Source organism: Drosophila navojoa, chromosome 4 (assembly GCF_054131105.1).
Source record: "Drosophila navojoa isolate 15081-1374.11 chromosome 4, UAZ_NAV_1.0, whole genome shotgun sequence".
Lineage (NCBI taxonomy): Eukaryota > Metazoa > Arthropoda > Insecta > Diptera > Drosophilidae > Drosophila > Drosophila navojoa.
In genome coordinates, this window is record NC_142892.1 from 15,116,187 (window position 1) to 15,131,362 (window position 15,176).

The following is a 15,176-nucleotide window of genomic DNA, read 5'->3' on the forward strand; positions in this document are numbered from 1 at the left end:
TGTGTGTAGTTATTGCATGCAATTGTAAATATTGCAGACAAGGGTGTTGCATTATTTTGAACAGTGGGCAACATTCGTAAAATAATCATAAAATGTAGCAAACACTTCTTTGATATTAAATCAGAATTCATTTTATTTCTTAACTTTAGGCACGCATATCTAATATATAGATATGCATGTGTGAATGTAAATATTATACCTATTTTAATTAACTCGAATTCGATTTCGAATTGTTTAATTTCATTTACTTTGCTATATAATTCCCCCTGCTCATATAGAATTTAAATGCGCTGTGCTGCTATGTCAGGATGGCCGAGTGGTCTAAGGCGCTGCGTTCAGGTCGCAGTCTACTCTGTAGGCGTGGGTTCGAATCCCACTTCTGACAAGAACTTTTTTCATTATTTTTTATTTATTATTTAAATATTAAATAATAAAATTGATACTAATTTGTAGTAATAATGTTAAACTCTCCCAATTATTTTTACTTGCTTTTTCAGATCATTCCCTTGACAATTTTTGGCCAAAATTTTCGTCTGTGCTTTGCGCAGTTAAAAAATGCAACAAGAATAATTTTTTGTGCGGCCATTAAAACATATACCACACACTCACATACACATGTACGCACACGTTATGTACCCGCATATGTATTGGCATTGTTGCCATTTGCGAAAAAAAAAAAACAGAATTGATTTCCATACATTTTCGAATGATTTTTTTTTTTACTTTGACAGTAAAAATTGCAACCCTTAAAAATTGTTCGCCTTTTTCACATATGCGAATTTTCGGGCCTTAATTTATATATTTTTTTGGCTGGGTTTATTTTTAATGATGCGAATTCGATGTACGCGAAATTTTTCATTAATACAAGCCTGTGTTTATTTTTGTTCGCCCGTGTGTGTGAGAGAGAGAGACAGCGGGAGCGACAGCGACACAGAATCCAGGGTCCAGCTGCAGTGAAACGCATCGAGTGGGGGATAGCTGGGAGTTGGAGAGGTGGCGCCCAGACATAGGTAGGCTGGGCAGATTGTATTTGTGTAATGGACATGGGCTTTAAGTGCGTTATATACAGAGAGCAAGTAAATGAGGGTACGCGAAACGTTCGGTCAGTACAGACAGGATGTTATATAGTCGTAGTACATGCGAGGATTCTCTGTGGCATCAATGCGGGGGCTGTTTATGCATTGCGGTTGTTTTTTTCCTGTTTTTGTCGGCCTGTTGAAAAATATTTTATGCATTGCTTTTATTTAATTTGCCCAACACAGGACAATTCCTTGTACGCCTTTCTCGAATAATTCAATATTATATTCCATTAAATTTCCGTTAGGACTCCTGAGTACCTGTACCTAGACAAAAGCCCCCAGCCCAGTCATTGATTCCACTCCCTCACAGACGCCAGCAAAAAACGTAGCCAATCAAATTTCGCTCATCGAAGTTTAACAATTCGCATTTGTCTGCATGCAGCAACATGTATTATGGGTAATACGCACTCGTAATTGGATTATCGGCAACTGAATAGCTCACAGGTGTTTCGCTGGGATGTTCGGACAGGTCCTTTGTGGAGTTGTCAATGAAGATTCATTACAGGTAAATCAATTAACTAGCTAATGGACAGCACAAAACTCAACTATGGATGAGAGTTAATGCGCGCAGAGGAAATACACAAATATATAAAGCGCGTATGCAAATATTAAAAAAACATAAATAAATAAATAAGAAAATAATCACTACTTGTCTTCCCATACCGGGAATTGAACCCGGGCCTCCCGGGTGAGAGCTGGGTATCCTAACCACTAGACAATATGGGACTTGCGATCTCGCTGATATCTATATTTATTCATTTCAAATATATAAAATTAATTGGATATAATATCCTATTTTTACATTAGACTGTATGTATACCAAAGTAAATTTCTTTTATATTTATGATCGAAAAATTGTCTTCATTTTTTGTTTAAATAGATGCCTATAAACGATTTTGATATGTTATTAGTTGCTCTTAGAACGACAGAATAACAAATGGAACAAATAAATACATATACATATATTTGAAATAAAAATATTAAACACTATTTGAAAAAAAAAATAAATAAATAAAAAATGATTTCATACACATTTCCCATACCGGGAATTGAACCCGGGCCTCCCGGGTGAGAGCCGGGTATCCTAACCACTAGACAATATGGGACTGGTGATCGCCGTCAGCTAAAAGTCAAAAGTTAAAGCTCGCGTTCACGATTAAAAGTATGTAAAAAAATCTTTGCATTTTCGGATCAAAACAAGTAGGCTTTTGGCTTTTTAGTGAAATTTGGCTTTTGAAATTTTATTTCACTTCTATTTTCAATTTATTTCAAAATTCATCATTAAGAGATGCATAAACAAATTTTGGCAAGATTTTAAAGTAAATATAACTATGGAGTCATTTGGCTACACGACTACCCCTGATGAATTGATCCGACCAATCGATATATTTAATGACGCATTTGACTGTTACATGGATGCAACCACTCGGCGTGTAAAAATTATTGAAATGCGCATGCATATTATAGCTGATCACTATCGACAATATGCCAAACTAGCGAATGAAGTGAATAATATTTGGAGAGATTTGGGTCAGAGTCGCAACACCGCTGGTTGCAGTGGTGATGCAAGTGCTGATGCTTATGCTAATACTAATGCAGATGCTAATGCTGATGCCATTACTAATACTAATGCTGATGATAATACTGAAACTAACGATGATCATACGCAAAGGGGACAAAAAGACGAGGAGCCCAAAAGAATGTCATTTTTGATGTCTAAAAAAATGCACGCATTTGGAGGGAACGACTAAGAAAAATGTTACGATCGAATGAGATGAAATAGTTATTTTTATACTTTTACTTAATCACTTTTTACTTAAAACATTTTTATGCATACAAAGACTTTTAGATTTTTAAAGATTATTCTGGATGTACAAAATAATAAACTGTTTTAAAAAAGCAGCTGATGCTTTGTATTATTTCCCATACCGGGAATTGAACCCGGGCCTCCCGGGTGAGAGCCGGGTATCCTAACCACTAGACAATATGGGATGGTTAATGCACTTTGCCCAGACGTGATTCTTATCATATGTAAGCACTCGAATCATACATCTACCCATACCCAAACATATGTAAATACCCGTCAATCAGTCCAAAAATATATGGATATTCACAAACAGAGTCTGATTGAATTAAACTGCCTTAAAATGCAAAGTGCAAAGTGCAGTCCCTTTCAATATTGGGAGCTCGAATGCAGTTGGTTAGGGAACTACGATGCGATGCGATAGCTGCACGGCGTGCGATAAGGTCTGATCCCCTATATACGCACATATGTAAACACCACATGCATACATATGTGTATATACTTGATGCCATTACATATGTATGTATATGCGCGACTATATGAGGTCGGGCAAAAAGTACGCACATCAACGACAATGGCAACATGAAGTGCATTTTTCTGAATTTTTGTCTTTATCGATTTTTGGTGTATGTAACGCAACGTGACAGAGCGAGATAGCACTAGCCAGCAGCACAGTGCGCTGCAGCCAACTGCAGTCGGGTGCATGGGTGCGATAGAGAGAGAGCTAATATGCATACTGTATAAACTGTAAATATAAAAAATGCAAATGCAGCCGAGCAGTCACTGGGGGACAATCAGGAGGCAGCGAGTAAGCAGCAAGCCACTGGCAGAGCTCACTGCAAGGATGCAGCCACTGACGGCGCACCCAACAACCCAATCACCCACCCACACACACACACACTCACACGCACACAGGTACACTCACACACACACACGCACACATAGTTAAACTGCTCCGCCCTCAGCGCACATTGCCGAAAAATGCAACAGACTAAAGGCGCAGCCGAAAAACCCAAATGCAAGCCAGCAAAGGGGGTTGCCACACGGCAATACACTGAGCGAAATTTCTGATCAACAAAACATGATCTCATATTTGAAATATGTGAGGTTTTTTTGTAACTAAAGTTGTAGAAATTTATCCTAAATAAATATAGAATAAAAGGCAAACGTATCCCAGCATTACACTGATCAAAATTTATGACCAAGAAAGTTTAGTGGAATTTTAAAAAATAGATAGCTAGTTTAATTACAAGTTCGATTAAAGCATTTATAGCTCAAAGAGCTAGACTACAATCTGAAATAGAAAGTTTATTTCGAAAATTTGGTATGACGAAGGTTTAGGTGCTTAAATAAAAAGAAAAGCTGTAAATATTTTTAATACACTTGGCAAAATTTGTTACCTCAGAAATTAGCTGATTAAATGACATGATTCAATATAATTAGCTATATAATTTAGGCAAGTGTACTTCGTTCTATATAAGCATGCATCTCTATATACAAACATATACGTATGCATATATGTAGGTATGTACCGGCTGCTTATCATAGTGCTACGTAGCACCCCATGCAATATCTGGCAGCTGGCTTTGTGGATATACCTTTTCATGTCCTCCTCCAACAGCGGGCAACACCTAATGAAGTTGGAGTCGGTTGGCTGTCAGAAGCAATCGATGCAGGTGGTGTGGGTGGCTCGGGTGACTGGGCAGTCGGGCGGTTGGGCGGTTGGGCGGTTGGGTGGTTGCGTCAGGTGTGGTGCTGGGCCCATGTAGTCATGTTGTCAGCAATTCAACCGCACAGAGACGATTGCCAATTTTAATGCATGCTGTAGTCAGGAGTCAATTGCAACAACAACAAAAGGAACAATGCGTCGACAAAGCCTTTTGCATTTTTAAATAAAAATTGCCAGGTACATGCTTTACGAGTCGGGAATGGGTGGGCTTGAGGGAGGTGCCCGAAATGAATGGCCATTTTGTAAATGAAGTTTGCGGTTTGTTACGTTGAAATTCCATGCAGATTGTAGAATAAAAGAGAAAGAGGGAAAGAGAGAGAGAAAAAGTGGCATCGGAAATGAGAAATTGCAATATGCATATGCTTTGGCATAAAAAACAAGGGTGCAGCCGCCGATGAATATTCCAGCTGCAAAAAAATAGAATTTTGAAAACCTAAAGTAATTTCAGATTGTTTAAATTGAATGCAGATATTCAAAGCTTATTAATTTTTGTATACCAGTTATATATGAAGTGCTCTTCAATATGGCTCCATTGAGTGAAAGACTTGAGCTGATGGTCATTCGTCAAACCTTTCAAACCAAAAAGTACTTTACTATAATAATACTCATCTCTTTCTATACATATATATTTTTTAATATATATAAAAAAAAAAAAAGAGAAACGATCTTCCCATACCGGGAATTGAACCCGGGCCTCCCGGGTGAGAGCCGGGTATCCTAACCACTAGACAATATGGGATGGTTGACTTGAGAGAACAAAAAGTCATACACGAATCAAGTAATTTACACTCAGTAGCTATAAATAGACAGAGCATAGAAAACATTAGTGCAGCTCTGCTTCTTACGCATCGAAACGACAGCTAGCCAATCACAAAGCAAGGCAAATGAAATGCAATGGCTATAAATAGACGCCACACACACAACAAGAGCTTTGCTGTGCTCGCAGTCTACGCATTGAATAATTAAAAGCAAAAACAATAGCAGCAACAAATTCGCCGCTGGCCACAGAGCGACAACAAAAACGTAAAAGCTTGACAAAGAGCCGAAAGCTATAGCAACAGAAAGGAAGGGGAAGGGGAAGGGGAAGCAGGCATTTATATGTTGCATTGCTTAAACGAAGGATTCTCACACACATGTGCACACATGTATGTATTACTCTGTGTGTTTTTGTGTATGCATGTATGTATATGCTTTTTATATGTAAATAAAATATTGAAATTTAGCCCACGGGCTTATACGAATAAATATGAAACAATAAAAACGGAGGCGCCGCCTCAAACAAACCCCGGCATTTGCTCTGAATAATCAAGCTTGAATGTGAAGCCCAGCAAGGCGTACGGGCTGTGGGTGTGGCGCAGGCTATGGAGCAGGCTTGACTGTGCTGCATAAAGTAAAGTAAAGTGCCGCACTCGACATATTGAAGCATATTAATTAAAAACATTTTCATTTATTAAAAGAGCAAGAGCCTGAATCCCAAACAGGGGATGATAAGGGTAGCACCAAAACAAAAAAAGAAGAGGAAACGAAGAAGCCAACAGGCGCGCAGAAAAGCTTTAAACTTCAATCAACTTTATAGTGATAGTTTACGGATACTGAAAAAGGCCTTTCAAACTGTTTCAGGGAAAGAGAAATACTTAAAAAAAATAAAATAAATAGGGAGAGGGAGACTATTCTATTCAAATATTGTTATTAGAAGCACTTGCTATAAGCATGTGCTTAAGTGCTCTCATGAGATAGCCAAAGAGAGTTCTATAAAAGTAGAATACGTAATTTAGCTCAAATATGATCATTAGACGCACTTGCTATAAAACTTATAAAAGAGAATGGCCTTCCAAGAGGCATCCACAAATAATCTCAATCCTGCAATTTGGCCAGCAAACAAGAGCTCCCAGCTAACTGTTGGCCCGAGGAGCAGCAGCCGTTAAGCGTGCAATGCCATCAGCCAGTTGGCTACCGATCGAGCGTCGAGCCACGATCGACAATTTGTCCCTAGTTAATTTTCATTGAATGCTCGCCCAACCAGCCGAGCAGAGCTGGCTGCATTTTCTTTCTTTTTTTTTATGTTTTATCTGGCAGACCGCATCGCCAGCGCCTAACAAATTGCCCAATGCTGGCCATAATCGTAAGGTATGCCAGGTGAATGGGAGAGGAGTGCCCCGATCGAGAGTGGGACGTAACAAATATATGTAGTACCATAACATAAATTTAAATGATAATAGCGAAAACACACATTGCCAGATACTTTGTTGCTAATTGCAGCTGAGGACGACTTTTGCTCTAATTGAAATACAACACATACTCAAACCAGGTAGCGAAAATGGAGTTATACAAACACTGATCGACGGTAGGATACTCTATATGCATATTAAATGCGATGAAATATGACTTTAATCAAGAGTTGTTTGCAAATAGAAAATATATTTTCGATAGAAAATGGTATTAACATGGAAAAAAAATAAAATACCCTATTGGAAAACTAAAATCGTTAGAGTTTCTATTACTTTAAAAAAGAAAAAACTCTCTAGAAAGTACCATGAACACTTATTTGCATGCATATGAAGAAGCTCTAGTGACTATCAAACAACTTCGTAACATACAGGGTATTAAAAAGTATCAACAGAGAGTTGCACGATCAGATTATAGAAAGAGAGAGATGAGAGTGAGGAAGAGAGATGGGTGCATAAAAGCAGGGGTTCTGCACAACACAGCAGCCAGTGAACTTGTTTCTCTTTTGGCGCTACGCTAACTAGACCCCATTTATCATTCCGAACTGGGAAAACTAGATTTCACGGCTGGGCTGCCTGCCTGCCAGCCAGCCAGCCAGCCTGACCGACTTGAATGCAGTTGAATCGTCTTTTCGTATAGTAAACTTTTTTTTTCTGTGAAAAATTAATTTTAATTACCAAATGTCGATGTCACCAAATGCTGAAAGCCTGTCTTGTCAGTGCTCGGGAGACAATCAATAACATCTATTTGGCATTTCCGTTTCTTAATGAGAAGATAAGTTGTTAAGAATAAGAATAGATTAGTTAGAAGTAGATTAATCAGATGTCTTATAAGGTTATGTAGAGTCTATGAGAGACTGCAAAATCAATCATAAAGTTAATACAGCAGCGAATTCTTTTAAGTTTTTGAACCCTCTAGCTATTCTCTTCTTGTCAATTTCTAGCGTACCTATTTAACATAGTAGTCTAAACTATTTTCTTAAATTATAAGCATAGTCTAAATTTCAAGTGTACAAAATTCCATAAAAATATATTTTCTTTTTATTAATTTATTGGGTGTTTTTATAATTGCTACATCAGATCATGAAGGAGCAATTTATAACAGATCACAGAGTCCTCGAGACGAAAGTCGAGGAGAGAGTAGATGTAAGACCCAAAACTCCGAAACGAAAGTTCACTAGAGACGATGCACTCGCATGGAAGTATATAATATCCCGGGCTCTACGAATGAACCGTAGATTGACTGAGATGGCGAATAAGAAAGTTTACTTTTAAATTGGCGGTTTTCAAACGGATCAAACTGAGTACAGAAACCCGAGCTAAGATGCATATTTGAGTCATTTTATATTATTTATTAATTGCTGTACTTCAGTTAGTTCCCAGATTTGAATTGGGCGTGAATTTAATGAGAATAGAGTTATAAATTGGTTACGAATTAAATATTAAATAATAGATATGCCTTAATATATGAGGAAGTGTGCGCTCTCTTTCTTTCACTCGCGCGCGCTATTCCTAACGGCGCTACTCACACGCCCCTCGCTCTGGCAAAGCGATTTCAATTGCCCTTGACCGTGGCACAAAGATGCGACTGCTGCGCTTTGACATTGGGGCAGGGCAAGGCGAAACGGGGCGAAGCACAGGCACTGCAGAACGCATACAGGGCGAAGTCGAGGGCAGGGCGAAGTAGAGCGAAGGCAAGGCGAAGTCAAGGCGAAGTCAGGGCAAAGGCGACTGTATATGGTAGAAAATGGCAAACAGGAATGTGCGCAACAAAACAGAAATGCCAAGAAATAAGAACAACATCTATACAAACACACACACGGGCACACACACACACAGGCACACACACACACACAGACTCTGAAACGAGATGCAAATGTCGATGACGATGCCAACTCGTTGACTTTGTCGACGATGACGACCCATATCCACATATTAGAGACCTTGTCGGATGTGCCGGGCTCCCGGCCAAGCAATAAAAGCAACGTCTCTGTCTGAGAAGTGTGTAAGTGTGTGTGCGTGTGTGTGTGTGTGTGTGTGCGGGTGGTGGTAGAGGGTGTGCACAGTTCTCGCAGCTACTTAGCATGCAACAATGTGAACAACTTGCGGCTCACAATTATCAAGTAGTTGTTGCCTATAGACACACACTCACACACACACGGACTCCCTCTTGATGCCCTTTGCCTACACTTGGAAATCACTTGCGCTTTTTTATGCCAACTCGAAGCGTCGCATTCATCAAAATGAAAACAATACGAGCGCAAAATCATAAAAAGAGTTTGAATACGTAAAGCGGACTGAAGAAGGGAAGGGAGTAAGCTAGAAGATACCCTATATTTTGATACACCAAGAAGTTTTGAGTTAACTATTTAAGATTAAGACAACATAATTACAATTACAATAAATTAGATTATTACTTGAAATATTAGAATGATACATATGTACATATATTTATATTATTTTCAATTATATCAATTTTATTAGTAGTTACACATAGTTAGCGCTATCATAATTAATTCAAATTTATTATTAATTTTCCACTTCTTAACATTATCGTAGTTTATATGATAATTCTCATTACCATTATCATTATTTTTAATATCATGATAATCATCATAATTATGCCTATTACAAGTAACATAATATAAACAATGTTAATTATTTTTATAACCCATCACATGCACTTGCATAATTTCCAGCTACCCCTCCCCATCAAATCAATGGGCAACTGAACATAAAAACTCCGTACGCTCTACGTTCGTCTGGGGCTCTTCGTTCTGTTTCTCTTTGTCTGCAGTTGAACGCAGCCAGGCAAAAGGCAAAAGGCAAAACCGCAAAACTAAACACGAACTGAATGCAAAATTCGCAGTCATGCGTCATTAAGCCGCAGCGCGAGTATTGTGGAAGTGTGAGGAGCTTGCGGGGGCAGAGGTGGAGCTAAGGCAATAACAGGAGTAACTGCTGCCGTTTCGGGGCACGCTTCGCCGCTCAGTCATTAAGTGAGTCAGTCAGTTGGCAGTTGAAGCTCGGAACTGCTGGCTGACCAGTTGCCAAATGGACGGAGAAGAGATGGCAGAGGGAGCGAGAGAGAGGAAGAGAGAAGTGCACAGAAAAAGAGGGCGGGGTAGTAGTTCAGTAGAAGCGTTTACGCCTACGCAGACAAAGTTTTGAACTGTGCTGCTGTGGCACCTCATCCACAAAGCCAAAGAGCGAAGAGAGGAGGGAATAGAGGAGATGCGAGCATGGGAGTGTTAGTAGGCCTAACGTCTGCGCTCGTTAAAAACAATCAGCTAAAAACAGGGAGGGGAAGGGGCTGTGGTAGCCACAGACGGCCGTTGGTCGTTAAGCAGTAGCTGTAAAGGCGACGCTTAGTCATTAAAATCTAAGTGTGAGAGTGTGTCGTGTATGTGATGCGTGTGTGTGTGTGTGTAGTTTGGGTCTGTAGAGTGGGTGCTCCACACTCCACTTGATGCCTAGCAGCAACAGCAGCTTCAAGGCGTGGCAGTTACAGATTGTTGAGACTATAATATTAGCAGGGAGTTGCCATGGCATTAACTAAAGTTGCTTCATATCTCAATTTTGGTAACTAGTAGCCTTAAGCCTAAAAATCTTTCAGCCAGCAGATCAACTTAATGGCAAAGTTATAAAAAATTTAAAATATGACAACAACAAAATTGAAATGAACACAAAGTTCATTGAGAGCAGCTCAGCCTGTCTTACTGGGTATCAGCTATTCGAGCACTCTCGCTTCTTGCTTTTTTTGTTGCTTTTCATTTGCTGGCAGCGCAAAGCTTAAGCATAGCATAGAGCGAAATATCCTTGAACAGTAACATTAATCTTCTTGAATTGCGCTTTTTTGCTGCTGTGCTTTTGTATACCCTGCACGCAGTTAATGGCAAGCAAAGTATACACTGCCTTAATTACTGATAAACTCACGCTTGAATAGCTACAATTATTATTTATACACATATGAACAGTGAACATTTCAAGCGATTTATTTTGCCATATACATATGTACATAAATAATTAATAATTTTTAATTTTGCTTAGCTATTACTACACACTCCTAAAACATTTCGGTTTGCAGGGTAAATCCGCGTCATGCACTTCACGCTTCATAATTCTTACTTGTTTTGTGTGTCATTCGCCGAACACATAGTTTTTTTTTGTGCACGATTTTTTTTTATCGCTTTTTCTTCTTTTGTGCCAAATGGCAGTCGCCGCGTCGCTAACTCCTCCGCAGGCTGCGCAGCAACAACTACAACAATCAAAGCTCTGCAAACTGCAGTTGGCCGCTGTAACTGTTGTTGTTGTTGTTGCTGTTGCTGTTGCTATAGCTGGATGCCGTGGTCGTTTTTTGTGGATTTCACTTTTTTAGTCATTTCCATTTACTTTATTTGCAATTTTGACTGGAACTTTTTCAGCTCTCCCCCCGTTTCCCATGAGGCACGAGAGCGTTACGAGGGGGACTCGATTCATTTGTTGTTTTATTTATTTGTGTGTGTTTTAGTGTGTGTGTGCAATGCAATGACCTCGAACTTCGTTTGGTGTGCATCTTTAGAGTTTTTTGCATTCCATTTTTGCATTTGCCCGCTGGGCTATTCATTGGCTTTTGGCTGCGGGTCGCTCGACGCTGCGCCAAGTTTAGTTGGTCAGCTAACAGCCACAGAGCGCTGGAACGTGGTGGGATTTGTGGGCCAAAAGGTTGTCAGTGTGTAGAGTAAACCTTTTTTATCCCCGCTCAATTGGCATGGCTTAAGGTGCGAATTGATGGCGCTTATAAATGTAGCTAAGTTTTTCTGCTATTCCGAAAGCTTTAATAAAAGTTTATCTTGCGAACATTGCAAAAACTCCGAACAGTAGTTCTAAAAGAGAGCGCCAAAGAAGAAGAAACAGATAGAGAGCGAGAGAAGAGAGTGAGAGCTACCTGCATTACAGTTATCTGCAGGGCTGCTCTAAAAAAATATTTCGGTTGCACTTTTGCCTGCCGTTCGCCAATGAGTGTGAGTGCGACAGAGAGAGCAGGCGTGCTGCCGAAATAGGGTAAAGCAACTGTCAAATTATGCGGGCAGTATTTGCATGTAATAAACTTTATACAAATAAACTTTGCGCCCATAAATTATTTAACATTAGTTGATTCTAGCAGTAACATTAAATGTTCCGCCACGAATCTACTCGTTCCACTTCGTTCTACCCCACATTTTATCGTTGCCAAAAAACTAAATCGCATGCAAACTTTTTTGTCCGCACAAAAATCAATAAAATGCTCCTGCCTCACACACACACACACACACAAACACACACGGACATAGAGACACATGAGCATGGCGCTGCAACTACTACCAATGCAGCGCAGCTCAGACACACAGACAGCGCAGCGCAACTCAACCCTTTACACTCACACACAGAAGCACGCACACAGCCATTAACAATGCCAATAAAAACTGCAATCATATTTGACTGTGTGTGTGTGTATGTTTTGTGCTTTTGTGTGCATAAAAGAAACTCCACGGACACAGCAGCCTCAGCTCCAACGAGTTGGCTCTCAGTCTCTCGCTCTCGTTCTTCCTCTCTCTCTCTGTCTCTCTGCTTGGCTCACCAATACATGCCAAAACGCCCCCAAGCTGCAGTTATATGTGCGCTCTCAACTCGTTCGCTCGCGTGCAGTCGTTGCGCTGCGCTACATGGCAACTGCGTCGCGACAGCGACGCCTCGCAGCCGACTCCGACGTCAGCGCCGCTGTCGCTGTCGCTGTCAGCGTTCTGGCAACATTTTGCGGTTGCTCTCGAAATCTAAATTTCAAGTTCGTCTCCTGCAATTTATCAGAGAGTTTTGCTGCCTTTTGCACTTTTTGGCCAACTTCGTTTGGTTAGCCCTCTTCATAACAGCACTTCAAAACAACCCCCGTGCCGCTCCCCTCGGCACGGCACACGAGCAGTCGGTGAATCTTTCTGCATGCTGGCTGTGCCCCGTTTTATGGGCAAGCGCAGAGTTACGAGCAAAACGAGCAGCGCGTCGCAACCTTTCAAACTCCCAACTCTCGTTCTGGTTGAAAACGAAACCGGATTTCTTATTGGATTTTTTTTGTTCGTCTTTTTTTTTCTCATTTTTTAGAAGTTTGTCTTGCCTTTTTCATTATTTTGTATTTTGTTTTTGGCTCTTTTTTTGCACATTTGACTGAGTTTTTGGAATGCAGTTTTATTGTGTTTCGCCTTATTTTGGTTTATTTGGTTCCGACTGCAATTCGGTCTTAATTTCTACTCTTTGTTTTCATTTAGTTCGTTACCTGATTCACAGTTTCCGTGTAGTATTTTGTGTACTTACGTAGTAGATGTGCTCTCTTCTTTTATTTTTTGGTTTTTTGGTCTTTTGGTTTTATTTTTATTTTGTAGCAGAGCATCAGAAATAAGAGAGAAAAGAACTTGGAAATAACTTTGTTTTGGTTTTGACATAAAACTGGTTTCGCTCTGGTCTCTGGAATTTCTTGAATGAGCCAAGGGCTGAATGCAATGCTATTTTGATTACCTAATGCAAAGATTTTTAAGGGACAACACAGACTCATTGGCTCCTCTTAACTCCTAACTCGAGCAGCTTTGCAGCCCCAAGGAATGCCATGAATGAGTGGAGTGCAAGAAAAACCTGAATGCCTGCAGATAACAACACTTGCTTCCTGCTCGACGATAAGCTCTTTGAACTTTCAAGCAATCCAAAGGGTTATCCTCTCTCTGTGGACTGAGACTCTGAAAGAAGTTGAAATGCAGCCTTTGATTAGTTGGCGGTTGGCTTTGAGGCAAGAGTTTCTCAAGTCAAAGCCAACAGAAGGCAGCTTAGGTCTTCCTTGTGAAAAAGAAAGACAGTTTTTCATTAGATAGGTAAACTATAGATTATCTCATATAATCATAGCAGTTGAGAAGGTATATAATAGCTGAGTGGCAGAGTAATTAAAAGAGATGAGAAGAGATGGCTAGACAGAAAAATATAAGTAAATTGGGGAGAAGACGAGCAGGGTGAGATAGAAGGAAGAGATATTTGACATTCCCTTACATAATTGCTGTTTCTATATCTTCCTGAAATACTTATAGACTCTATAGAACTATGCATATCATTTATGGATTTAAGAATTATATAATTAACTCTATTATCACCATTTCTCTTGCTGATTGGAAATAAGTAAAGTAAAATGCCTTCGTCTCATTTTGCATTATTTCGTCTTTATTTTACTTACTTAGATAATAATTTCTAAATGCTAGAGCGAATCCCTAGTTCATTGCTCGATTTGCCTGTACGCTAAAAATTTGAAAATCTATACCAAGCTGTCTTATGTTGAGGGTAATCACCATGCAGTAGGCGAGGAGCAGGAGCTGCTTGCTGCGCAGCACATAGGAGGCGCCCATGTTGTCGGGAAATAGAGGCTTGTCCCAGGCACTGCAGTCGTAGAGAAAGTAGCCGCCATCCCGGCAGGAGGAGTAGCCAAACGCGAAGTGCTGCCCCAGGCATTTGACCAGGCCGTGCTGATAGCGCGTGAAGAAGTAGTTGAGTGCCTCGTAGAGCCCCATAACCTTGCCAGCTGGGGCACTGTAGAGCTGGCCATAGGCCACCAGCTGCAGCTGGACGAGGAAGTCAATGCCATGGAAGTCGCACTCGAGCGACAGGTCGTACGGGCCCCGGCTAGTCAGCATGCTCGCCCGATAGTATTTATCGCCACTGATGACAATGGCGTCGAGGAACTTGGGCGTCCACTCCTTGAGGCTGCGGTAGATGCTCGCCGCACAGCAGGCAACCACACAGCAGGCCAGGGTCTGGCGTCCCCTCACCTGGCTGTCGAAGCAGCTGGAGCGCGGATGCACTCCGCCCCACAGGGTCCACAGATGCTCGGGCACCTCCACATCGAATGCGTGCCACTTTTTAGGCAATTCCCGCCGAGGTAGTCGCCGACTCCACAGGGGCAGACTCTTCTTGGCGGGCAACCACGTCATTGTTTCGCTCTTGCCCGTAAGTGTAGAGCTCAGACTCATCTCCCTTATGATACCGTCGATAGTCATTAAGGCCCAATCTTTGTGGCACGACATTTTTCTCGGGCAGCGCCGGTCGCAGCGGCTGGAACTTGTGGCGCTGTATATATCGACGGTTCAGCGCTACCAAGCCCGAGTACAAGTCCGTTGCGAGGATTTCACAGACGAAATTCTGCATGCCGAAACAAATGAATCGATGTCCCAATTCTGTTGAGAAACGACATTAAAATCTAATAAAGACGAAATAATTTTGAAAAAATGCTACGTGCGATAAATAAATAAGAAAATTTGTATTATGTATATATGAAAAGCCAACTTCGTCGGTTT

At 40.7% G+C, this 15,176-nt stretch overlaps 1 protein-coding gene and 5 non-coding genes across 6 annotated transcripts; 1 reads left to right on the top strand and 5 right to left on the bottom strand.

Annotated features, from left to right (window-relative positions):
* Positions 1–302: 302 nt before the first annotated feature.
* Positions 303–385, top strand: TRNAL-CAG (transfer RNA leucine (anticodon CAG)). The gene has a single exon. It is a non-coding gene; the product is annotated as a tRNA-Leu (tRNA).
* A 1,348-nt stretch (positions 386–1,733) lies between these two features.
* On the bottom strand, positions 1,734–1,805 carry TRNAE-CUC (transfer RNA glutamic acid (anticodon CUC)). The gene has a single exon. It is a non-coding gene; the product is annotated as a tRNA-Glu (tRNA).
* A 308-nt stretch (positions 1,806–2,113) lies between these two features.
* TRNAE-CUC (transfer RNA glutamic acid (anticodon CUC)) lies at positions 2,114–2,185 on the bottom strand. Its single transcript has one exon. It is a non-coding gene; the product is annotated as a tRNA-Glu (tRNA).
* Positions 2,186–2,999: 814 nt separating this feature from the next.
* On the bottom strand, positions 3,000–3,071 carry TRNAE-CUC (transfer RNA glutamic acid (anticodon CUC)). Its single transcript has one exon. It is a non-coding gene; the product is annotated as a tRNA-Glu (tRNA).
* A 2,208-nt stretch (positions 3,072–5,279) lies between these two features.
* Positions 5,280–5,351, bottom strand: TRNAE-CUC (transfer RNA glutamic acid (anticodon CUC)). The gene has a single exon. It is a non-coding gene; the product is annotated as a tRNA-Glu (tRNA).
* Positions 5,352–14,031: 8,680 nt separating this feature from the next.
* Positions 14,032–15,123, bottom strand: LOC108650217 (uncharacterized). The gene has a single exon (XM_018099336.3). It carries the CDS (start codon positions 14,904–14,906, stop codon positions 14,097–14,099), a length of 810 nt encoding a protein of 269 aa, XP_017954825.2. The 5' UTR covers positions 14,907–15,123; the 3' UTR covers positions 14,032–14,096.
* Between the last annotated feature and the right edge of the window lie 53 nt (positions 15,124–15,176).